The sequence below is a fragment of the Neltuma alba genome, unplaced genomic scaffold (genome assembly GCF_004799145.2).
Source record: "Neltuma alba isolate B1F8T4 unplaced genomic scaffold, ASM479914v2 tig00010223_pilon, whole genome shotgun sequence".
NCBI classification, from domain to species: domain Eukaryota; kingdom Viridiplantae; phylum Streptophyta; class Magnoliopsida; order Fabales; family Fabaceae; genus Neltuma; species Neltuma alba.
Window position 1 is genome coordinate 42414 of NW_021635155.1, and position 27809 is coordinate 70222.

General features: G+C 33.4%; 1 protein-coding gene across 3 annotated transcripts; it reads right to left on the reverse strand.

The window, feature by feature from the left end:
* Nucleotides 1-277: 277 nt before the first annotated feature.
* LOC114754883 (receptor like protein 21-like) lies at nt 278-27498 on the reverse strand. 3 transcript variants are annotated; one of them, XM_028943723.1, is made up of 5 exons: nt 27207-27498; nt 18832-18905; nt 3556-3702; nt 818-2488; nt 278-622 (listed from the first exon to the last, which is right to left on the reverse strand). In XM_028943723.1, exons 1-5 carry the CDS (start codon nt 27494-27496, stop codon nt 309-311), a joined length of 2496 nt encoding a protein of 831 aa, XP_028799556.1. In that variant the 5' UTR covers nt 27497-27498; the 3' UTR covers nt 278-308. The 3 variants fall into 3 exon arrangements, with proteins under 3 accessions (XP_028799556.1, XP_028799555.1, XP_028799557.1); XM_028943722.1 differs by having other exon boundaries at nt 278-2488; XM_028943724.1 differs by lacking the exon at nt 27207-27498 and adding an exon at nt 20841-20846 and having other exon boundaries at nt 278-2488; nt 18832-18932.
* Nucleotides 27499-27809: the final 311 nt, after the last annotated feature.

The following is a 27809-nucleotide window of genomic DNA, read 5'->3' on the forward strand; positions in this document are numbered from 1 at the left end:
TGGATGGTAGCAATTCATGGTTAAAAAATATTGATGAGGTTAGGTTGATCATCTTATGAACAATAGGAACAAAGAGACAGAGACGAAACAGAGATGACAATGAAGGATTTTGAGAAAGAGATTGCTAAGCTGTACACACACATGAGAAGTAATGATTCGAATATTTCAATTAAGTTTCCTTTCTGATCCTGAGAAGACTTGAAACCAGCAATCTTTTGGTTATTGTAATTCTAGAAAAGATCAGCAGGCCATCGATTACATGATCAAAATCTTATGAACTCTAAGTAAAGCCTTTTTCCTTTTTGCCATCACTCATACAAATAACTTGTTATAACTCTCTCTAATACAAGTAGTTTGTAATTGAAAATGTAAGGATTCAAATAAATAACTATAATGACACTTATAAAAAAGACCCCAAATGCTCCAACAAAACTCCATAAGAAAGCATCTCGAAAATCATCTGTATCCAAATGATGAGGTTGCCTGTTTCTCCCTCCTATTGAGCAATTTTGCGGCAAAGGGGGACCGCATAGAAAAAGGTTCCCTTCATAACTGGCTGAGCCAAAAGTTGCAAATTGATTTTTCATATCAGGTGTCATTCCAGATAGATTATTATGAGCAACTGAGAAGAAAGACAAGAAGTACAACTGAGTTAGTTGTGCAGGAATGCGGCTTGTCAATTTGTTGTGTGAAAGATCAAGGCTTTCTATCTGCTTGAGGCTGGAAAACGTTTCTGGAATAGGCCCTTCCAATTGATTGTTTGACAAATTTAATGCATGGACAGTGCTTAAGTATCCAAGGTTTGAAGGAATTTTACCTCTCAATTGATTGCTAGAGAGATCCAACCCAGACATGAAATTTAAAATGCTTCCCTTGTAAGATTCATACCTGCTTTTTGTTGTAAAATCTACTTCTTGCACTTTACACAATGTAACATTTTGTTTTTCTTTTAGTACAAAAACTTTACCGGTAATACTGCCAAAACGGTAAAGAGACGATCTTGTAGTCCAGGACACAATAAAACTTCCTATTTCGATTTCACTTGCTGCATCCATGTTTCCAAATCCGATGTTATTCAAGCAATATGGTATGCCTCCAGAAAGCTTATTTTGAGAAAGATCTAACAATCTAATATTCTTGAGCTCACATAAATGTGTCGGAATAGAGCCTTCAAGTTTGTTTTCTTTTAACATGAGGACCCTTAAACTAGAGAATGAGCTAATCCATCTTGGAATTCGACCTGAAAATTTGTTATGCATCAAATCGAAAGTCAACAATGAGGAAGAATTAGCCAAAGTAGAAGGTAGAGATCCCATGAGATGATTGCCCTGCAAATGTAGATACATCAACAACGGCATGTTCAGGCAACTTGGCAAAGAACCACTTAATGTATTGTGAGAAAGGTCTAAATATGAAAGTTTGGTCAAGTTGCAAAAGCTTTCTGGAAGTGAACCTGTTAAAGAATTCTGTGACAAAATGAGGTAACTCAAATCTTGAAATTTTCCAATCCAGCTAGGTATTTCACGAAATAGTTGATTGGCACTTAAATCCAACATTATCAATCCAGTACTGTTCATGAAGCCACCTTGAAATTTTCCTTTGAAGTTATTGTTGTTGAGATCAAGAGACAACAAATGTGTGAAATTTGATCCTATGGGAAGACATGAGCCACTCAGGTTGTTGTTTGACAACTTCAAAAATCTCAATTCATTGTTCCCTTGACCAAATTCTTGAGGCAAAGAGCCAAATAAATTATTATTTGACAAGTCAAGATCATTCAATTGTCTCATTTCACCTATTGAAGCTGGAAAATAACCTCGCAATGAAGTTGATGACATATTAAGAGAAATCAAGTTGGGAAAAATGTATCCAATATGAGATGGCATTTCATCTCTGATGGGGTTAGAGGAAATATCAAAGGACTCCATTTGAAGCAGTTTTGAGGCAGGATTGAGTTTAAAGGGAGTAGTGAACAAGTTGTGCGTCAGATTGAAATAACTTAATCTCGTGTTGTTTGTCAAAAGCCATGACGGGAAGGTCCCAGAAATGTTCAAGTGGCTAAGTTCTAGAGCCAGCAAGTCATATTGATGAAGAAGAAAGGTAGGCATTGTCTTATTGTTCGCTTCATTTAGAGAGCATTTGTGGATTCTAAAAAGCCTCAACTGGAAGGAAGGAATAAATGGGGGATTCTCAGTTTCAAGCTTTAGATGGGCGTTAGAGCAAGAGATGCTAAAGACTTTAAGGTTGGACTGGTTGGCAAGTGAAGAGAGTGAAAAGGAACCACTAAAATTGTCATCAGAAAGAAAAATTGCTGTTAGGGACCTCAGAGCATGAAAAAGTGAGGAAGGAAATGTTCCTTCAAAACGATTTTTATTAAGATAAAGCGTACGTAGAGACGTCAAATTGCCGAGGCATGCAGGAAGTTGCCCCTCAAATTCATTGACGGCAAGATTCAATAGGGAAAGATTCTTCAGATTGCACAAGCCTCCTGCAACATACCATTTTTATTCATTAAAATTATTTAATTAGTCCATTAATTAAAAAATTTATACAACTAGAAGTAATAGCTTAACCTCCTACTTAGATTGAGAGAAAATTATGAAGAAAAGAAAACTAGAAAGAAAAATGGGAGGAGAAATGAGTTTTGTCCAAGTTGGTAGGAGAGAAAATATGAGAGGAAGAAAAAGGAAGAAAAAGTGGGGGGGAAAAATGAGGTAAGCCCTATGTCTCATTTTCTCTCCATATCTGGAGAGATTTGGGAAGAAAAACAAGATTTACGTGACTACCTTCCTTCTTCTTTAGTTCTCCCTCTCTATATTTATTTTCTTTTATTATATTTAAAAAAGGATTCGCTTTTTATTTTGTATCTCAAAATAATATTTTTATTAAATAAGTTGGTTTTAAAATATAATAATTTGAAAATATATAAACCAAATAATTTGATTTTAAATGATTTGATGATGCTAATATTAGTATAATTTTTCTACTGCAATATTTAATTTGGTTCAATTTTAAATATGATATATTTTGATAAGGATATTTTAGTTTTTCTTTCCTCTCTATTTTCTCTCATCTATCCAAGTAAGAGGAATGATAATATTTTCTTCCTAATTTTTCTTTCTCTCTATTTTTTCTCCTTTCAACTTTTCTTCTTATCCAAACCGATATGAAATTATACTATATTTTTCCAAAAAGGGTTTACGTGGGCTAAATTAAGAAGTTGGGCCCCAGGAAAAACCTCAATATTGAGCCCAAAAATATAAGTGAAAATAAATTATTAAGCCATTTCCTTTTACTAGTTTTAGCCTGTCCATGTGTGTAAATACAGTTCCATCTTCTTCTTCTTATTATTATCATTATTACTATTATTATGTCAACTATTATTTGTTTTGACTACATTATTTTAAACTATTGCCGCATGCCAGTTAGGAGATGGATTGGAAATCGATTTCATTGAACAGTCGACTCAATTTGCAGGAACAAGGAAAATTTGACTGTTTAATTAAAATAAAAATTTGTTATCAACAAATTTGATGTATAAAATATGATGCATACCTTCTTGTGGCAATGATCCAGTCAGGTTGTTATTGTCTAATGTCAATGTGGTGAGGGAAGTAAGAGACGTAATAGATTCTGGAATACTGCCCTCCAAGTAATTAGCATCAAGCCACAGCTCCTTCAGATTACGTGAATGAGAAAGGTCTGTCAAATGCCAAATGGACATGTGTGCGTTAAGCCACAACTCCTTCAAATTAATTTGTGTGTTTGTGTGTGAGTGTTGTTAAAATTTATTGATAATGAATCTGCTAAGTAAGAAAACGTCATCTTATCTCTTACTTTTGACATTTCATTCAATTCTCTCAATTAAATAAAGGCATATAAATTGTTCAGTTGAGATGATTATGTGGCAAAGGTAAATAATTCGACTTCCCAACAAAATCAAGAAAAAAAAATCGAAACTTTCATATATTTAATGGAGAAAACGTTGTCTATATATTCCTTTTAGCATTTTTCTTAAAATGATGGCCCGGTAATCTTTTTTCTAAAAATAGATATGCTTTAATTTGATGCACGTTTCAGTAACTACATATGTCCCTCAAAATATACTATAATATAGAAGACAAAGATTTAGCACCGAAATATGGGAATTCTCTCAACATATTGAATTGTAAGTTCAACAATTCCAAGTTCACCAGCCTGATATCGCCAAGCAGCCCTGCTCCACAAACAACATGTGATCAGTTACTATGAATGTTAGTGGGTATAAAGAATTATAAAAAATAATTCATATAATTAATATCATCATCCTCTTCATAATTTAACATGAAGTGAAAGTTTGATAATGTAGTTTTTATTAAGCTTGTTTTGGGCCCCTCTATATATCCAAGAAAACATCTTGCCTCTAATTTATTTTTTAAAAAATATTTACAACACGAATCAAGACGTTTAGTATCTCAAACATTTTCTAAAATATCTTACTTGATTATATTTTTTAAAAAAAAATGAGTAATAAAACTTTTGGTACTCAAATTTAATTTGTCTCCGTTATCAATTTGGTTTGTGAAGTTTAATTTTTATCAATCAAGTTCTTAAAGTTTCATACGCAATTTTACTCCCTCTGTTGCTATCTATAATTAAGATATAAATGATTAAATTATGTAGATTATATAGTTTGTTGAAATTGCTTAAAGGCAATAAATATGTAAAAATGTTTTTTCCCCAAAATAATAAAAATGGTGAATGAGAGAGAAATTGAGTAAAAAAAGATAAGTATGAGAGAGAATAAATGAAGTGATATAACATATAATTATTGGGAGAAAATATAAAAATTGGTTCAAATTTCATAAATAAAGCAAAGTGAGGGTTATCATCCTCGAATTAATGGTTAGTGATAGCACATGTGCGTTTAGGATTATATATCTTCAAACCATAATGACTAATTTTGTATGATTACGAAACTTTAGGGACTTGATTTATAACAATTAATTAAATTTCATGGACCAAATCAATAGTGAAGCAAATTTGAGGGACGGAAAGTTTCATTATTCCAATCAGAATTATCCACAAATATTTAGCTAGAACTAGAATGGACTCTTACCCTGGCAAATCAGTGGCCTAAAAGAGGAAACCGACGAAAAAGAACGAGATAAAAGGCAATGAATGATATGATCATAATCATTATTAACTAATTTTTTACCGTAACTGATGTGCTTTTACATCTTCAAAAATCACAGTTCGAAATGCTTATAAAAATGTCGGTCTTAATTAACAATGTATGTCTATGTACTGTGTGTATATATTATATGTATGCATGAATGATAGAATAGTTAAAAGAAAGAGGGTGACCTGACAAGTAATTCCCATCCAAACGCAACGCTTGAAGCTGGATGAAGGGGAGAAAAGAAGAAGCATTGAGTGACCATTTGATGTGTCTCAACTCATAAGGTCTTGTATTTTTCAGATGAAGGCTTATGACTCTATGACTGGAGTTGTCACACTTCACAGCCTCCCAAGTGCAGCAATCTGCAGAGAAGGTTTGGTTATTCCAAGAAGGAAGAGAAGAGCCATTTGGATAATTGAAAGCTTCTTTCAATTTCAGAAGAGCTTCTTTCTCTTCTTTCAAGCACCCCTCACTTTCTCCACTAAACCCCAAGAATATGAACATGATTATGGCCATCACGCACCACACGTCTTCTGATCTCACTGAATGATACCCCATTTTTGAGTATGCTTAATTAGCTTCCCTGTTTGCCTATATGTCTTCCATTACGTCCTCTCTATCCATATATATAGGCCGGAAGGAGACTCAATTATTGCTCTTTGAGTTCCAAAACAGTACACGAGTTGACTCATTTGTGGAGAAATGACTCAGACTGAGGATTAAAAAAACACAGCATATGGTCGGTGGCCAGCAACCAATAAAGCTAACAACCATGCAAGACGCGTGACGACCGAGTCACAGTCAAAAAGTTGGGGGGGGGGTGGTGTAATCTAGCCATTGGCCAGTGAAAAGAATTAAATTATTATGTATTTATAAAAAGATTTTCACACGGACAATAATAAATCACAGACTCATCAATCCTCTGTTCTGGGTGTGACTAGAAATCTGACATCTGATGGACTATTCAAACAATGTCGGGACGGATCGCAATTATAGCAGAAAAGATATAACAAAACCATGATATACCGACACAGAATTGGAGTCGTTTAATTAGAGAGATTAGAAAAAGATGAAAGATTCGCTACCCCCAAAATACACGATTGGGCTTGACGTAACCTCTCGACGACTTATGATTGATCCTGATAGTTGCTAACAATATTCACCACACAAATGAGCTTTATATAAATATATATATAATATATATATATTCTTATCAAACAAACTATGCTCCATCAAAGAGAGTTTGGAAAGCCAGACTAAATACGGTAGACTGAGATTGTTGTGCAGAAAGTAATCTATACGTCTAAACTCTGAAGTTTATTTCTATACGTTTATCTGTGTTTAGCACTAAAATTGACTCCTAGGCACTCAGTTAGGGCTAATTATTAGGATAAAAACTTATAGAATTAATCTAAACTGAATTTTCCGGTTTGAACTTGATTAGCCAAAGACTCCTATCTACCAAGAATAACACGAACAATAAAACTTCAGAAAAAATATACTACCTCCCGTCCTAATTATAGAATCCATGACACATGGAAACAAATCTGATCAACTAGAAACCTGATATCTGATGGACTATTCAAACAATGTCGCGACAGAGCGCAATTATAGCAGAAAAGATACAACAAAACCGTAGTATAAACAGCAAGAACCTCATGCAAACCGATAATCATTTCTCCTTTGTTGTATCGGCCGTATGGTTAACAAATGACGTAGTTTCCTGTTGAATGGGCCGTGATTATAACAAAAAATACAGATAAAGTTGCTGATGTGATTTCTGCAATATACTACCTCCGGTTCTAAATATAAGAGCTAATTGATGAGATTCTAATTCACTTTGTCTCTCTATTTAATAACTAAAGGAAACTTAAGTTTTGTTTTATAAATTGGCTTTAAGGTTGTTAGCAGCTAATTCTCCCAATCCGGAAAGTATTCTCTCAGAATGCTCCACCGCGTACCTGACGCTGACTTAAAGTCGTTTAGTGTGGAAGATAAGGAAAAGGTGAAGATTCCTTGCCCCAAATAAAGCACACGACTGGACCAACCTCTCACTTTCTTATCAGTTATGTCACAACTATTCAAAATTATTGCATGGAGTTAATGGCTGTACAGTCTAGTGCTATAAAAGTGCTCATATAAGTAGAAAGTCACGAGTTTAATCTCACTTATAACCACAAGCCATTAGTCACAACCAAACACAGAGGCGAATAATGGCTAGTCAATGTATAATCAGTGATCCCAAGAGTTATGAAGGATAAAATAGATATTTTACAAAATGAGTTTCTGAAATAATTAAAAAAGTAATACATCAAGCAGCTTTTAGTCTGTTACTGAAATTTCAGGGAGGGAACGTGGAGATGCTTTCCCGTTCTCTTTCATAGATTGCGAAGAAATACTATGCTGTTTAAGCTGTTAATATATATGGTGGGTTTAATTAGCAAGTAATATGAGAATTATAACTGTGAATGTGGAAAAACTGGAGAATTTGAAATGATAGCCAAAGATACAGACAAGACGAGAGAGGGATCAAAACCACAGTCCCATGGAAACTCTTTCCACTTTGATAATTGATGATGTCAGTTTCGACATCTCTGTATGAAACTTGGCTCAAAATCTTTCCACACCAAACTGACAATCTTTTGGTTATTGTGATCGTCTGTTACATGATCAAAATCTTATGAACTACTAAAAGAAGAAAGGTAGGCATTGTTTTATTGTTGGCTTCATTTAGAGTGCAGTTGCGGGTTGTGAAAGACCTCAACTGGAAAGAGGGGATAAATAGGGGATTCTAGGTTTCAAGCTTGAGGTTGGCGTTAGAGCATGAAATGAAAAACATTTTAAGGTTGGAGTGGTCGGCGAGCAAAGAGAGTGAAAATGAGCCATTGAAGTTTTCGTCGGTAAGAAAAATTGCTGTTAGAGACCTCAAAGTATGAAAGAGTGAGGAAGATAAAACGTACTAAGGAAGGGAGTTGCCCCTTAAATTCAATGGAGGAAAGATCCAATAATATAAGATTCTTCAAATTGCATAGGCCTCCTGCAACATATACCATTTTTCTTCATTAAATTTATTTAAATCCTCCGAAAAATGTATTTAAATTAATATTGAGGCCTAGGAAAAAGCCTGAACATTGAGCCCAAAAATATAAGTAAAAATAAATGAAATATTGATGATGCATAAAGAAAAATAAGAAATATAAAATCATTTCCTTTTATTAGTTTTAGCCTGTCCATGTATGTAAATACGGCTCGATCTTATTACTACCTCCGGTCTTTAATATAAAACCTTGTTTGACTTTTATTTTTGTCCTAAATATAAGACCCCAATCCATTTTGTCTCTCATATTTACGTATTTTTTCTTAAGGTAGTTCTTCTAACAATGGTAATTCTACTTAATATATTTGATTAGCAAGGATATTTTAGAAAAGACAACACATATTTATTACAAATAACTAACTTAACTTATTTCCTTAATCTCTTCATATTAGTTAACTAGCCCTTATAATTAGGACCGGAGGTAGTATTATTTTGTCAGTTGTTATTTGTTTTGACTACATAATTTAAACTACTGCTCCCAGGGGGAAAGCGAGTTGCCGCATGCCAGTTAGGAGATTGACTGGAAATCAGTTTCATTAAACAGTTGACTCAATTTGCACGAGCAGGGAAAATATATTTGGCCGTTTAATTAAAATAAAAAAAATTTTGTCAGCAAATTTGATGTTTATTGGCGAATACTCTCAATTAATGGATTAATATTTTCTTTTCATAGCAGATGCTATAAAATATGATCCGTATTACCTTGTCGTGGCAATGATCCTTTGAGTTTGTTATGACTTAATGTCAACTAGGCGAGGGAAGAAAGAGACGTAATATATTCTGGAATACTACCCTCCAAGTAATTTGTATCAAGCAACAGGGACTTCAAATTACGGGAATGGGAAAGTTCTGCCAAATGCCAAATGGAAATTTGTAGATTAAGCGAGTGCCCAATAAATATACACACACATGGGGCATATGTGGAAGGTGCTCATGGCAGTAATGAACACCATGATACTTCTCACTGTGATGAAATCTAAATTATTGAGATATAGTTTTAATGGTTTAAATTTAAAATTTTTTATCAGTAATTTTTAAATAAAAAATTATTTTTAAAAAAAAAACTTACTATTAAGATATTACCTTTATTTTGGATTGTATATCTATTGAAAGAAAACATTTTTAAAAAAATATTAAGTATAATTTTAGCCATCCATATCAAATCTGAATGGTTAAGATTTAATGAGCATTAAGGTGTTTACCGTGATAAGCACTAAAATTGATTTCAAGCTTATGTAGTAAAAGGTATTTGGATGGGGCATTTATGTATATATAAATATAAAATGTTTTAATGAGTTGTCATGTTTCCATCATATGTATGCTGAGTATATAATAAAAAGGTCATCTTATTCAACTCCCAATATTCTCAAGAATTTCTAAAGTCTGACTAATTATTAATTATCTAATTAAAGACACGCAAATTGTTGAGTTGAGGTGATTATATAGGAGAAGGCAAATATATAGATAAGTATATTAATAAATCTAATACCAACTGACTTCCCCTCACTTTCAGGCACCCCTCACTTTCTCCACTAAATCCTCATAATATGAACATGATTATGGCCATCACGCACCACACATCTTGTGATCTCACTGAACGATACCCCATTTTTCAGTATGCTTAATTAGCTTCCTTGTTTGCCTATATATGTCTTCCATTACGTCCTCTCTATCCACATATATATAGGCCGGGAGGAGACTCATTTATTGCTCTCCGCGTTCCAAGGCAGTACACGAGTTGACTCATTTGTGGAGAAATGACTCAGACTGAGGATTAAAAGAACACAGCATATACTCAGTGGCCAGCCACCAATAAAGCTAACAACCATGCAAGACGCGTGACGACCGAGTCGCAGTCAAACAGTGGGGGGCTGGTGTAATCTAGCCATTGGCCAGTGAAAAGAATTAAATTATTTAGCATTTATAAAAAGATTTTCACAAAATAATTAAAAATAATAATAAAGCACAGACTCATCAATCCTCTGTTCTGGGTGTGATTAGAATCTATGACACATGGAAACAAATCTGATCAACTAGAAATCTGACAACTGATGGACTATTCAAACAATGTCGGGACAGAGCGCAGTTATAGCAGAAAAGGTATAACAAACCATAGTATACACAGCAAGAACCTCATGGAAACCAATAATCATTTCTCCTATGTTGTATCAGCCGTATGGTTAACAAATGACGTAGTTTCCTGTTGAATGGGCCGTGATTATAACAAAAAATACAGATAAAGTTGCTGATGTGATTTCTGCAATATACTACCTCCGGTTCTAAATATAAGAGCTAATTGATGAGACCCTAATTCACTTTGTCTCTCTATTTAATAACTAAAGGAAACTTAAGTTTTGTTTTATAAATGAGCTTTAAGATTGTTGGCAGCTAATTCTACCAATCCAGAAAGTATTCTCTCAGAATGCTCCACTTCGTACCTGATGCAGACTTAAATCGTTTGGTGTGGAATATGAGGAAAAGATGAAGACTACAGTTGCTTACACTTGATATACTTATAAGTTATATCACAACTATTCAAAATCATTGTATGAAGTTTATGGCTTTGCGGTCTAGTGCCATAAAAGCTCTCATATGAGTAGAAAGTCGCGGGTTTAATCTCACTTATAGCCACAAGCCATTAGTCACAACTAAACACAAGGCAATAATGGCTAGTCAATATATAGTCAGTGATTATAAAGGGTAATATAGATATTTTACGAAATGAATTTCTCAAATAATTAAAAAAATTAATACGCCAAACGGTTATTAATTATTTGCCTACTCCATGCTCCATCCCTACTCTTTCTCTATGTTGATTTAGAAGTATGAAGCCAAAGCAGAGACAAGTACATAGACAACATGTGTGTGCAATATTCTTATCAAATTATGTCGTTATGCTTGAATGAGACTGCAGAGCACAAGACATGGTGAGAACTTTCTGAAACTTAGAAAGCTTAATGATCTCAAATGAATGACTTTGTGAGTGCATGATTACTTCATCTAGACATGATTCCTTCAAGAAACTTCTAAAACCAAAAAAAAAAAAAATCAATATCTTCACTTCAGTCTTCACTGGTCCTTCCAGAATGGCAAGAAAAGGAAAGTGAATGCATTCTTCTCCGGAGATATATTTATTACCAAATTCTTCATATTGACCACATTTAATTAATCACAATTCCAAAAACCTGTACTTGTGTCATGATTCTGCCAAATATTAGTGGGACCCAAAGAGGACACGTGGCTTATGATCACCCAACAAGTATGGTGCCTTTGCATGATGCTGTTAGCAGTAACCGAATGGAATCTCAACAATATGAAAGCAATGCTATATATGCGGAGGGCGGTTGGGGAGAGGGGTGTGGATGATTTGTGTGAATTCTCTCTCTGGTCCCATTCTTGGGAATTCTCTCTCTGTGGCTCTAGTCTCCCTCCCTTTCCCCTGTTTCTGTCAATTTATTTACAGTACTATTTGAATGTATCCTCATATGCTTATATTTGTAACTGGATTGAATATTAAATACCTGCTGATGATTCCATTGTGTTGAGATATTTTGGATTTAGATCATTACAACTTGCCCCTTCACCATAATTGAGATATGCACTTTTCTGTGTGACGCTGAAATTTCATAGACAAAGCTCATCAAAATCTTGACGTTGATCCAACCTAATTCTATAAATTTGAATATCAGTGAAACTGAAGATGTTAAAACAAATAAGCAAATATTGCTGTTATGAGAAAGAGGAATCATGCAGCTGGCTGTGGCTTTATTCGTAGGGGTCCACCAAATCAATGCGATAATATTTTGATTGACCATCTCTTTGTGGATGTGATTTTGCAAGGATTGTTTAAAAGAAGAAAAAGACAAAGAGAGAAAGAAAGAAAAGAAACGAAGACATTTTAAAGCAGTTAAGTTTTCTGGGTAAGGCCGACCCATAATCTTAGTGCTGATATTATCAACACTGCTAAAACTGGATAGATGGAAGTTGTCCACTCAAAAGTTTTTCAAAGAAATTGTCATTGTAAGTGTACGTGCAAATATACTTTCACGTTAACATTTGCTGTTTTATTTAGTAAGTTAGTTCATTCGACTATTTATCACATAGTTGACAACTATATAACGCTACATTAGAAGTCCACTCATTGAACTAAACGACCACGTGGAGAAAGACCAAGTAATGATTCGAATATCTCAATTTAGTTTCCTTCTTGATCACGATAAGATTTAAAACTAGCAATCCCTTGATTATTTTAATTCCAGAGATGATCACCAGGCCATCTCTTACATGATCAGAATCTTATGAAGTAAAATTTTAAAATGTTTTCCTACTTTGCCACCACTCATACAAATAACTTGTTACAGCCCTCTCTAATATGAGTAGTCTGTAATTGCAAATGTAAGGGTTCAAATAAAGAACTGTAATGATACCTATAAAAAAGACCCCAAATGCTCCAGCAAAACTCCATAAGAAGGCATCTCGAAAGTCATCCCCTTCCAAATGATCATGAGGTTGCTTGTTTCTTCCAGCTTTTAAGCAACTTTTCTGCAAAGGCGGACCACATAGAAAAGGGTTGCCTTCATAACTGGTTGAATCAAAAGTTGCAAATTGATTTTTCATGTCAGGTGTCATTCCAGATAGATTATTGTGAGCCACTGAGAAGGTAGACAAAAAGTACAACTGAATTAGCTGTGCAGGAATGTGGCCTATCAAGTTGTTGTGTGAAAGATCAAGGCTTTCTATCTGCCTTAGGCTAGAAAATGTTTCTGGAATAGGCCCTTTCAATTGATTGTTTGACAAATTTAATGCATGGATAGTGCTTAAGTATCCAATTTGTGAAGGAATTTCACCTATCAATTGATTACTTGAGAGATCCAACCCAGACATGAAATTTAAAATGCGTCCTTTGTAAGATTCATACCTCCTTTTTGTTGTAAATTTTACTTCTACTTCTACTTCTTGGTCTTTATGCGATGTACCATATTGTACTTCTTTATCCATAGAAATCCCACCAGTCACAAGGTTAAAAGTATAATTTGACAATCCCCTAGTCCATGACACAATACACTGTCCTATTCCGGTCTCTCTTCGTGCGTCTATCTTCCCAAATGTGATGTTATTCAAGCAATATGGTATGGCTCCAGAAAGCTTATTTTGAGAAAGGTCTAATAACCTGATATTCTTAAGCTCACATAAACGTATAGGAATAGAGCCTTCAAGTTTGTTTCCTTTTAACATGAGGACACTCAAACTCAAAAATGAGCCATTCAATCTTGAAACTTGACCTGAAAAATTGTTATTCATCAAATTTAAAGTCAACAATAAAGGGGACTTAGCCAAAGTGGAAGGTAGAGGCCCCTTGAAATGGTTGCTCTGCAAGTGCAGGTACCTCAACAATGGAAAATTTAGACATATTGGCAAAGAGCCAGTGAATTTATTTTTAGAAAGGTCTAGATATGTAAGTTCGGTCAAGTTGCAAAAGCTTTCTGGTAGTGAACCTGTTAAAGAATTCTTGGACAAAATGAGGTAACTCAAATGTTGAAGGTTTCCAATCCAGTTAGGTAATTCCCCAGATAGTTGGTTGGCACCAATATCTAGCATTCTTAATTCAGTACAATTCATGACCCCACCTTTAAGCTTTCCTTTGAAGTTATTGTTCTTGAGATCCAAAAGCAGCAAAGATGTGAAATTTGACCCTATGGGAAGACACGGGCCACTCAAGTGGTTGTTTGACAACTTTAAAAACCTCAATTCATTGTTACCTTGACCGAATTCTTGGGGCAAGTAACCAGATAAATTATTATTTGACATGTCAAGATCATTCAGTTGTCTCATTTCACCTATTGAAGATGGAAAGCAACCTTGCAATGAAGTTGAAGACATGTTAAGAGAAATCAAGTTGGGAAAAATGAAGCCAATATGAGAAGGTATTTCATCTCTAATGGGGTTAGAGGAAATATCAAAAGACTCCATTTGAAGCAATTTTGAGGTAGAATTGAATTCAAAGGGACCAGTGAACAAGTTGTGCGTCAGATTGAAATCATAGAGTCCTGTGTTGTTTGTCAAAAGCCAGGACGGGAAGGTCCCTGAAATGTTCAAGTAACCAAGTTCTAGAAACAGCAAGTTATATTGATGAAGAAGAAAGGTAGGCATTGCTTTATTGTTGGCTTCATTTAGAATGCAGTTGTTGATGTTGAAAGTCCTCAACTGGAAAGAAGGGATAAATGGGGGATTCTCAGTTTCAAGCTTGAGGTTGGCGTTAGAGCATGAAATGAAAAATGTGTCAAGGTTAGAGTGGTTGGCAAGCAAAGAGAGTGAAAATGAGCCACTGAAATTGTCGTCGGTAAGAGAAATTGCTCTTAGAGACCTCAAAGTATGAAGGAGTGAGGAAGGAAAAATTCCTTCAAAACGATTTCCACCAAGAGAAAGTGAACGGAAGGACGTCAAATTGCCAAGACATGCTAGGAGTTGCCCCTCAAATTCATTGTTGGAAAGACCCAATGATATAAGATTCTTCAGATTGCACAGGCCTCCTGCAACAATACCATTTTGTTCATTAAATTTATTTTGTCAGAACAATGCATTTAAATTAATATTGGGCCCAAGATAAAAAAGCCTGAACATTGAGCCCAAAAATATAAGAAAAAATAAATGAAATATAGAGAATGCATAAAGAAAAATAAGAGATATAAAGTCATTTCCTTTTATTAGTTTTAGCCTGTACATGTGTGTAAATACGGCTCGATTTTATTATTATTATTATTATTTTGTCAATTGTTATTTGTTTTGGCAGGGGGAGAGCGAGTTGCCGCATGCCAGTTAGGAGATGGATTTTGGAAATCGGTTTTGATTAAACAGGAGACTCAATTTGCACGAACAAAGAAAAATTGACTGTTTAATTAAAATAAAATTTTTTTATCAGCAAATTTGATGTTTATTTGGGAATACTCTCAATTAATGGATTATTTTCTTTTCATCGCAGATGCTATAAAATATGAGCCATATTACCTTGTTGTGGCAATGGTCCTCTGAGGTTGTTACGGGATAATATCAATTCGGTGAGGGAAGTAATAGACGTAATAGCTTCTGGAATACAGCCCTCTAAGTAATTAGCTTGAAGCCACAGGTGCTTCAGATTACGTGAATGAGAAAGGTCTGTCAAATGCCAAATGGAAATCAAATGATAAGTAACTATGATGTTAAAATTTGTTGATAATGAATCTGTTAAGTAAGAAAACGTCATCTTATCTCTTACTTTTGACATTGCATTCAATTCTCTCAATTAAATAAAGACACATAAATTCTTCAGTTGGGATGATTATATGACAAAGGTAAATAATTTGACTTCCCGACAAAATCAAGGGAGAAAAAAGAGAAACTTTTATATATTTAATGGAGAAAACTTTGTCTATATATTTCTTCTAGAATTTTTTTAAAAAAAAATCATGGACCGGTAATCTTTTTTTCTAAAATAGATGTACTTTTGATGCACATACATTTCAGTAACTACATATATATGTCACTCAAAATATAGTATAATATAGAAGACAAAGATTTAGCACCAAAATGTGGAAATTCTCTCAGCATATTCCCTCTTAAATCCAACGCTTCCAAGTTCACCAGCCTGAAATCACCAAGCAGTTCTGTTCCACAAGCCACATGTGATCAGTTACTATGAATATTAGTGGGTATAAAGAAATATTAAAAAAAATTCATATAATTAATATGGAGAACTAGAGAGAAGGACCAATGGGAAGATATATTTATGGCAGAGGATCATAAAAATCAAAATTATTTAAAAGGACCAAACATTCAAATATAAATTTAAAAATATCGTATTGTCTCTATCTAAACCTCCTATATTTTCTCGTACATTTTATTTTTAAACTAATACAAATTAATAAAATTTATTAAATTAAACTTGATTTCTTTCAATGTTTAAAAAATCAATTAAAAAATATGCAACACTAATTAAACTTGATTCAGTCAAGTGAAAATTAAAGTTTATTTTCTTTATAGAAAATAAAATTTTATTTTTAATAACCATCACAAATTTTAATTTAAAATAAAAGTTGCATAATTTTATTAAAATTTAGATTATTATATAACTTATTATATACATAATTTTAAAAAATTTAAAGAAAATTTGTATAATTTATTTTTTATTTTATAAGAAATTTATATTAGATTTAGAAACAAAAAAATCCATGTAATATTAAGAAATTTAAAGAATTCAGATAATCTTTTATGATTTTATGCAAAATATGCAAGCACGATTGCTTTTATTGGACAATACTTAATCCTAATCCAAAAAATATTGTCAATACAAAATTTCAATAAATCCTACAATAAATCACAATAAAAACAGATGATAATAAGGTTTTTATTTTTTTCTTTTCGGAATATGATGCTCTTTTAATATTTTAATATACTAATTACTAAAATATTAGGTAGAAATTTTAACATATTTAAAATTATTTTATTTTACAAAAAAATTATTTTTTAGTGATATATCCCCTTGTTGTAATTCGTTTAAGTAAAATACAATTTCTTTTATATTTTTTAATTTTTTTATATCTTATATTTTATTTATTAATATATCATATAGTTAGGTGGTTTTTGTTAAATAATTTTGAGGAGGGGCCCTATAAAATTATAATAATTACCTGAATTCTTTAAATTTCTTATCATTACATGAATTTGTTATTTTAAATCAGATATAAATTTTTTATAAAATAAAAATTCAATTATAATTTTTTTTATTTTTTAAAATTGTGTATATAATAAATTATATAATAAAATAAGTTTCAATAAAATGATATAAATTTTATTTTCAACTAAAATGGTCTGGGAAATCAAATTTTAGTTTTTATAAGGAAAATAAAAATTTAATTTTCACTAGAAATGTTTGCATATTTTTTTTAATTAATTTTTGTGCAAGTTGTAAACTTTAAGAGAAATCAGGTTTAATTTAGTAAAATTTATTAATTCCTATTAATCTTTAAAAAAATATAAGAATGTATATAGGAGAAATATGAGGTTTGGATAGGGACAATATGCTGTTTTTAGATCTACATTGGAATATTTCGTCCTTTTAGTTAATTTTAATTTTTATGGTCCTCTCTCATAAATATCACTCCTTATTGGTCCTTGTCTCTAATTCTCCCTAATTAATATCATCATCCTCTTCATAATTTAACATAAAAAATACCTAAAAAACGAATCAGAACCTTTATCTCAAACATTTTATAAAATATCTTACTTCATTATATTTTTTAAAAAAAATGAGAAACAAAACTTTTGGCACTCAAATTTAATTTGTCTCTATTATCAATTTGGTCTGTGAATTCCTAAAGTTTCATACACAATTTTACTCCATCTGATAATATCTATAAGATATAAATGAGAGAAAATTTCTTAAAAATATACTTAAATAACTTAAATTTTTATTTAAATCGTTAAATTTGTCAAATTCTCAATTAGGTAATATGACCCAAACAAGGATTTTAAAATTTTGTAAAATGACTATAATGCCCTTTTTATTATAATGTTTCAAAACTTGTTAAACTTTTATTCAAAGACTTATACAAGTATATTATGGAGATAGGAAAGTGTTAATTTAGAATTAAAACGTGTTAACTGCAAAATAAAACATGAAAAGGACACTAGAGTTAGTTCATAAAATTTTAAAATTCTTTTTTGGATCATGTGACCTGATTAAGAACTTGACAAAATTTAATGACTTAAATAAGAATTTGAGTTATTTAAGTATCTTTTTAAAGAATTTTTCCTATAAATCATTAAATTATGTAGATTATATAGTTTTTTAAAATTGGTTAAAGTTAACAATTTTATAAAAATGTGGTTTTTTTTTCCAAAAATAATATCCATCTTTATGGAGAGAAATGGTGATTGAGATAGAAAATGAGTAAAAAAAAAAAATGCGTATGAGAAAGAATAAATGAAGTGATATAATATATAATTATTGGGAGAAATATTAAAAAATTGTTCAAATTTCGGACAATCTGTACGTATTTTATAAATAAAGCAAAGTCACTTTCAACAAGTATGTCTTATAAATAAGAGAGGAGGGTTATCCTCCTTGAGTTAATGTTTAGAGATAGCACATGTGCATTTGATTAGAAATATATCTCTTCAAACCATAAGGACTGATTATGCACTAGTATATGATTATGAAATTTTTGGGACTTGATTTTAAGGACCAAATATATAAGTAAAGCAAAACCGAGGGATTAAACGTTTCATCATCCCAATAAGAAACTATCACAAATGTTTAACTAGAATATGGTCTTACCTCGGCACATCCGTTGGCTAAAAGAGGAAACTAGGGAAAAAGAACGAGATAACAGACAATGAATGATATGATCATAATTTTTAACTAACTTTTCATTGTAACTAATGTTCTTTTACATCTTGTAATTAATTCTTTGTGATTAAAATATCACAGTTTGAAAGGCTTATAAAAATATCAGTCTTAATTAACAATGTATGTCTATGTAATATACTGTGCATATACATGCATGAATGATAGAATAGTTAAAAGAAAGAGGGTGACCTGACAAGTAATTCCCATCCAAATCCAACTCTTGAAGCTGGATGAAGGGGAGAAAAGAAGAAGCATTGAGTGACCAATTGATGTGTCTCAACTCATAAGCTCTTGTATCGCTCAGATAAAGGCTTATGACCCTATGAGTGGAGTTGTCACACTCTACAGCCTCCCAAGTGCAGCAATCTGCAGAGAAGGTTTGGTTATTCCAAGAAGGAAGAGAAGAGCCATTTGGATGATTGAAAGCTTCTTTCAATTTCAGAAGAGCTTCTCTCTCTTCTTGATAGCATCCCTCACTCTGTGCGCTAAACCCAAAGAATATGAACATGATTATGGCCATCACGCACCACACGTCTTCTGATCTCACTGAATGATACCCCATTTTTGAGTATGCTTAATTAGCTTCCCTGTTTGCCTATATGTCTTCCATTACGTCCTCTCTATCCATATATATAGGCCGGAAGGAGACTCAATTATTGCTCTCTAAGTTCCAAAACAGTACACGAGTTGACTCATTTATGGAGAAATGACTCAGACTGAGGATTAAAAAAACACAGCATATGGTGAGTGGCCAGCAACCAATAAAGCTAACAACCATGCAAGACGCGTGACGACCGCGTCACAGTCAAAAAGTTGGGGGGGGGGGGGCTGGTGTAATCTAGCCATTGGCCAGTGAAAAGAATTAAATTATTATGTATTTATAAAAAGATTTTCACACAGACAATAATAAATCACAGACTCAATCAATCCTCTGTTCTGGGTGTGACTAGAAATCTGACATCTGATGAACTATTCAAACAATGTCGGGACGGATCGCAATTATAGCAGAAAAGATATAACAAAACCATGGTATACCGACACAGAATTGGAGTCGTTTAATTACAGAGATTAGAAAGAGATGAAAGATTCGCTACCCCCAAAATACACGATGGGGCTTGACGTAACCTCTCGACGACTTATGATTGATCGTGATAGTTGCTAACAATATTCACCACACAAATGAGCTTTATATAAATATATATATATATATATATATATTCTTATCAAACAAACTATGCTCCATCAAAGAGAGTTTGGAAAGCCAGACTAAATACGGTAGACTGAGATTGTTGTGCAGAAAGTAATCTATACGTCTAAACTCTGAAGTTTATTTCTATACGTTTATCTGTGTTTAGCACTAAAATTGACTCCTAGGCACTCAGTTAGGGCTAATTATTAGGATAAAAACTTATAGAATTACTCTAAACTGAATTTTCCGGTTTGAACTTGATTAGCCAAAGACTCCTATCTACCAAGAATAACACGAACAATAAAACGTTAGAAAAAATATACTACCTCCCGTCCTAATTATAGAATCCATGACACATGGAAACAAATCTGATCAACTAGAAACCTGATATCTGATGGACTATTCAAACAATGTCGGCACAGAGCGCAATTATAGCAGAGAAGATACAACAAAACCGTAGTATAAACAGCAAGAACCTCATGCAAACTGATAATCATTTCTCCTTTGTTGTATCGGCCGTATGGTTAACAAATGACGTAGTTTCTTGTTGAATGGGCCGTGATTATAACAAAAAATACAGATAAAGTTGCTGATGTGATTTCTGCAATATACTACCTTCGGTTCTAAATATAAGAGTTAATTGATGGGGCTCTAATTCACTTTATCTCTTCATTTAATAACTAAAGGAAAATTAAGTTTTGTTTTATAAATGAGCTTTAAGATTGTTGGCAGCTAATTCTACCAATCCTGAAAGTATTCTCTCAGAATGCTCCACTTCGTACCTGACGCAGACTTAAATCGTTTGGTGTGGAATATAAGGAAAGGATGAAGACTCCTTGCCCCAAAGGCCAAAGTATACGAATAGGCCCAACCTCTCGTCACTGTCTGATCTTGACTACTGTTGCTTACACTTGATATACTTATAAGTTATATCACAACTACTCAAAATAACTTGCATAAAACTTCAATATTTTGAACTTTCATGATCTCATTTCGGAGCGAGGAATACTTCATCTGAACAAATGAATGACTTTGTGAGTGCATGATTACTTCATCTAGACATGATTCCTTCAAGAAACTTCTAAAACCGAAAAAAAAAAATCAATATCTTCACTTCAGTCTTCACTGGTCCTTCCAGAATGGCAAGAAAAGGAATATATTTATTACCAAATTTTTCATATTGACCACATTTAATTAATCACAATTCCAAAAACCTGTACTTGTGTCATGATTCTGCCAAATATTAGTGGGACCCAAATAGGACACGTGGCTTATGATCACCCAACAAGTATGGTGCCTTTGCATGATGCTGTTAGCAGTAACCGAATGGAATCTCAACAATATGAAAGCAATGCTATATATGCGGGGGGCGGTTGGGGAGAGGGGTGTGGATGATTTGTGTGAATTCTCTCTCTGGTCCCATTCTTGGGAATTCTCTCTCTGTGGCTCTAGTCTCCCTCCCTTTCCCCTGTTTCTGTCAATTTATTTACAGTACTATTTGAATGTATCCTCATATGCTTATATTTGTAACTGGATTGAATATTAAATACCTGCTGATGATTCCATTGTGTTGAGATATTTTGGATTTAGATCATTACAACTTGCCCCTTCACCATAATTGAGATATGCACTTTTCTGTGTGACGCTGAAATTTCATAGACAAAGCTCATCAAAATCTTGACGTTGATCCAACCTAATTCTATAAATTTGAATATCAGTGAAACTGAAGATGTTAAAACAAATAAGCAAATATTGCTGTTATGAGAAAAAGGAATCATGCAGCTGGCTGTGGCTTTATTCGTAGGGATCCACCAAATCAATGCGATAATGTTTTGATTGACCATCTCTTTGTGGATGTGATTTTGCAAGGATTGTTTAAAAGAAGAAAAAGACAGAGAGAACGAAAGAAAAGAAACGAAGAAATTTTAAAGCAGTTAAGTTTTCTGGGTAAGGCCGACCCATAATCTTAGTGCTGATATTATCAACACTGCTAAAACTGGATAGATGGAAATTGTCCACTTAAAAGTGATTAAAAGAAATTGTACCCGCATTCAAAGACGGGTATATAAAATACGAGCTGGATGGTACTTGTTGCTGAATCTTCGAAGATTTGCATTATCAGTTACAGTCTGTTGTGTGTTAGGTGCTAAAATTGGGTTTGATTCGATTGCACTGTAGAGACATGCTTAAACGTATGAATCAACTTCAACATGCTTTTATGATTAAGGCGTTATAAGTAAATCTGGAAAGCAGTGTTCATAAATAAATATTGATGATAGGAACAGAGATGCAGAGACGAAATAGATATATGATATTGAAGGATTTTGAGAAGGAGATTGCCAAGTTATACGCACACGACACATAAATATGGGTTGGCTTCAGCAGCGGCTAAGGTAGCTTAATGGAAGGTTCGAATAATATTGTGAAATTTTGGTTTAAAAAAAAGAAGAATAATATTGTGAAAGCGTGTGAAGAAAGGTGAATTTGAATAGCCTTTATAAGGCTTCTTCATACTCTGTTTCTCTGTTTATATACCCAAAGGACACAACAAAAGCACATTAATAAAAACTTGTCATTGTAAGTGTGCGTGCAAATGTACTTTCATGCTAACATTTGCTGTTTTATTTACTGAGTTAGTTTATTCGACTATTTGTCACATAGTTAACAACTATACAAGGCTGCGTTAGAAGTCCAATCGTTGAACTAAACGACCACGTGGAGACAGACAAAGTAATAATGATTCGAATATTTCAATTTAGTTTCCTTCTTGATCACGAGAAGACCTAAAACTAGCAATCCCTTGGTTATTGTAATTCTACAGATGATCACCAGGCCATCTCTTACATGATCAGAATCCTATGAACTAAAATTAAAATGTTTTCCTATTTTGCCACCACTCATACAAATAACTTGTTACAGCTCGCTCTAGTATGAGTAGTCTGTAATTGCAAATGTAAGGGTTCAAATAAAGAACTATAATGATACCTATAAAAAAGACCCCAAATGCTCCAGCAAAACTCCATAAGAAGGCATCTCGAAAGTCATCCCCTTCCAAATGATCATGAGGTTGCTTGTTTCTTCCAGCTTTTAAGCAATTTTGCTGCAGAGGCGGACCACATAGAAAAGGGTTCCCTTCATAACTGGTTGAATCAAAAGTTGCAAATTGATTTTTCATATCAGGTGTCATTCCCGATAGATTGTTATGAGCCACCGAGAAGACGGACAAGGAGTACAACTGAATTAGTTCTTTAGGAATGTGACCTGTCAATATGTTGCTTGAAAGATCAAGGCTCTCTATCTGCTTGAGGTGGGAAAATGTTTCTGGAATGGGCCCTTTCAATCGATTGTTTGACAAATTTAATGCATGGATACTGCCTAGGTATCCAATTTGTGAAGGAATCTCACCTATCAATTGATTACTTGAGAGATCCATCCCAGACATGAAATTTAAAATGCTTCCTTTGTAAGATTCATACCTGCTTTTTGTTGTAAAATCTACTTCTTGGTCTTTATACAGTGTAAAATTTTCTTTCTCTTTTGGTATGGAAACTTCACCGGTCAGAGAGTTAAATTGAAAATTTGAAAATCTTGTAGTCCATGACACAGTAAAATGTCCTATTTCCTTTTCCCTTGGTGCATCTATCTTTCCAAATGTGATGTTATTCAAGCAATATGGGATGCCTCCAGAAAGCTTATTTTGAGAAAGATCTAATAACCTGATGTTCTTGAGCTCGCATAAACGGGTAGGAATAGAGCCTTCAAGTTTGTTTCCTTTTAACATGAGGACCCTTAAACTCAAAAATGAGCCATTCAATCTTGAAAGTTGACCGGAAAAATTGTTATTCATCAAATTTAAAGTCAACAATAAAGGGAAATTGGCTATAGTGGAAGGTAGAAGTCCCATGAAATGGTTGCTCTCCAAATGCAAGTACTTCAACTTTGAAAAATTTAGACAAATTGGCAAAGAGCCATTGAATTTATTTTTAGAAAGGTCTAGACATGTAAGTTCGGTCAAGTTGCAAAAGCTTTCTGGTAGTGAACCTGTTAAAGAATTCTTTGACAAAATGAGGTAACTCAAATGTTGAAGGTTTCCAATCCAGCTAGGTAATTCACCAGATAGTTGGTTGGCACTAATATCCAACATTCTTAATTCAGTACTATTCATGACCGCACCTTCAAGCTTTCCTTTGAAGTTATTGTTGTTGAGATCTAATAACAACAAAGATGTGAAATTTGATCCTATGGGAAGACATGGGCCGCTGAGGTGGTTGTTTGACAACTTCAAAAACCTCAATTCATTGTTACCTTGACCAAATTCTTGGGGCAAGTAACCAGATAAATTATTATCTGACAAGTCGAGATCATTCAGTTGTCTCATTTCACCTATTGAAGCTGGGAAGCAACCTCGCAATGAAGTTGAAGACATGTTAAGAGAGATCAAGTTGGGAAAAATGAAGCCAACATGAGAAGGGATTTCATCTCTAATGGGGTTTGATGAAATATCAAAAGACTCCATTTGAAGCAGTTTTGAGGTGGAATTGAATTCAAAAGGACCAGTGAACAAGCTGCGGCTCAGATTGAAATAAGTCAATTTTGTGTTGTTTGCCAAAAGCCAGGACGGGAAGGCCCCTGAAATGTTTGTGTTGGTAAGTTCTAGATGTAGCAAGTCATATTGATGAAGAAGAAAGGTAGGCATTCTTTTAGCATTGGCTTCATTCAGAGTACAGTTGCGGATTTTGAAAGACCTCAATTGGAAGGAAGGGATAAATGGGGGATTCTCTGTTTCAAGCCTCAGGTTGGTGTTAGAGCATATAATGGAAAAGACTTTGAGGTTGGAGTTGTTGGCAAGTGAAGAGAGTGAAAATAAGCCGTTGAAATTGTCATCAGTAAGCAAAAGAGCTGTTAGAGACCTCAAAGAATGAAAGAGTGAGGAAGGAAAAGTTCCTTCAAAACGATTTCGTGAAAGATAAAGCGTATTTAAGGATGTCAAATTGCCAAGACATGGAGGGAGTTGCCCCTCCAATTCATTGTCGCTAAGATCCAATAATGAAAGATTCTTCAAATTGCACAGGCCTCCTGCAACATACACCATTTTTCTTCATTAAACTTATTTCATCAGAACAATGTATTTAAATTAATATTGGGCCCAGGAAAAAAGCCTCAACATTGAGCCCAAAAATATGAGTAAAAATAAATTATTAAGCCATTTCCTTTTATTAGTTTTAGCTTGTCCATGTGTCTAAATACGGCTCTATCTTCTTGTTGTTATTGTTTTGTCAACTGTTATTTGTTTTGACTACGTTATTTCAAACTACTGCCGCATGCCAGTTAGGAGATAGATTGGAAATCGGTTTGACAGAATAGTCAACTCAATTTGCACGAACAAGGAAAATTTGAGTGTTTGATTAAAATAAAAATTTTTATCAGCAAATTTGATGTTTATTGGCAAATACTCAATTAATGGATTATGTTCTTTCCATCGGAGATGCTATAAAATATGATGCGTACCTTGTTGTGGCAATGATCCATTGAGGTTGTTATTGCTTAACGTCAATACGGTGAGGGAAGTAAGAGACGTAATAGATTCTGGAATGCTGCCCTCCAAGTAATTAGCACCAAGCCACAGCGCCTCCAGATTACGTGAATGAGAAAGGTCTGTCAAATGCCAAATGGACATGTGTGCGTTAAGCCACAGCCCCTTCAAATTAATTAGTGTGTATATACATGTGTGTGTTTGTTAAAATTTATTGATAATGAATCTGCTAAGTAAGAAAACGTCATCTTATCTCTTACTTTTGACATTTCATTCAATTCTCTCAATTAAATAAAGGCACATAAATTGTTCGGTTGAGATGATTATGCGGCAAAGGTGAATAATTTGACTTCCCAACAAAATCAAGATAAAAAGAAATAGAAACTTTCATATATTTAATGGAGAAAACCTTGTCTATATAATCCTTTTAGCATTTTTCTTAAAATGATGGCCCGGTAATCTTTTTTCTAAAAAAAGATATACTTTTGATACACGTTTCAGTAACTACATATGTCATTCAAAATATAGGATAATATAGAAGACAAAGATTTAGCACCGAAATATGGGAATTCTATGAGCATATTGTATTGTAAGTTCAACACTTCCAAGTTCACGAGCCTGATATCGCCAAGCAGCCCTGTCCCACAAACAACATGTGATCGGTTACTATGAATGTTAGTAGGTATAAAGAATTATAAAAAATAATTCATACAGTTAATATCATCATCCTCTTCATAATTTAACATGAAGTGAAAGTTTGATAATGTAGTGTTTATTAAGCTTGTTTTGGGCCCCTCTATATATCCAAGAAAACATCTTGCCTAGTAATTTATTTTTAAAAAAATATTTACAACATGAATCAAAACGTTTAGTATCTCAAACATTTTCTAAAATATCTTACTTGATTATATTTTTTAAAAAAAATGACTAATAAACTTTTGGTACTCAAATTTAATTTGTCTCCGTTATCAATTTGGTCTGTGAGGTTTAATTTTTATCAATCAAGTTCCTAAAGTTTCATACGCAATTTTATTCCCTCTGATGCTATCTATAAGATATAATTGATTAAATTATGTAGATTATATAGTTTGTTGAAATAACTGAAAGGTAATAAATACGTAGAAATATTTTTTTTCCAAAAATAATAAAAATGGTAAATGAGAGAGAAATTGAGTAAGAAAAAGATGAGAATGAGAGAGAATAAATGAAGTGATATAACATTATAATTATTGGGAGAAAATATAAAAAAATTGGTTCAAATTTCATAAATAAAGCAAAGTGGGGTTTATCATCCTTGAATTAATGGTTAGCGGTAGCAAATGTGCGTTTAGGATTATATATCTTCAAACCATAATGACTAATTTTGTATGATTACGAAACTTTAGGGACTTGATTTATAACAATTAATTAAATTTCATGGACCAAATCAATAAGTGAAGCAAATTTGAGGGACGGAAAGTTTCATTGTTCCAATCAGAAATCATCCACACATATTCAGCTAGAACTAGAATGGACTCTTACGCCGGCAAATCAGTAGGCTAAAAGAGGAAACCAACAAAAAAGAACGAGATAAAAGGCAATGAATGATATGATCATAATCATTATTAACTATTTTTTTACCGTAACTGATGTGCTTTTACATCTTCAAAAATCACAGGTCGAAATACTTATAAAAATGTCGGTCTTAATTAAAAATGTATGTTTATGTACTGTGTGTGTATGTATATGTATGCATGAATGATAGAATAGTTAAAAGAAAGAGGGTGACCTGACAAGTAATTCCCACGCAAACGCAACACTTGAAGCTGGATGAAGGGGAGAAAAGAAGAAGCATTGAGTGACCATTTGATGTGTCCCAACTCTTCAGCTCTTTTGTCACTCAAATCAATTACTATCACTCTGTGAGTAGAGTTGTCACACTGTACAGACTCCCAAGTGCAGCAATCAGAGAAGGTTTGGTTATTCCAAGAAGGAAGAGAAGAGCCATTTGGGTAATTGAAAGCTTCTTTCAATTTCAGAAGAGCTTCTCTCTCTTCTTTCAAGCACCCCTCAGCTTCTCCATTAAACCCTAATAATATGAATATGATTATGGCCATCACCCACCGCACCTCTTCTCTCACTGAATACCCCATTTTTCTCAATGCATGTCTTCAACTGCGTGTTGTTCATCTATATATAGAGGCCCTATCTTTGCCTGGAAGACTCAGATGGGGCAGAGGCAAAAAATAAAGCTCCACTTCATATCTGACATATTCATCTAGTCCGAAAATTTTTTTTTGGGAGGGGAGATTAAGATTCCTTCGCCGAAAGACAGGATTATATTGACTTGACCTCTCAATTCATGGTCTTGACAATTAATTGCTAACAATGTGTATTGCACAAATTGTTCTATTCTTATCACTATTTATTCAAAATCAGTGCGAGTGGCCATTTCTGTACAACGTA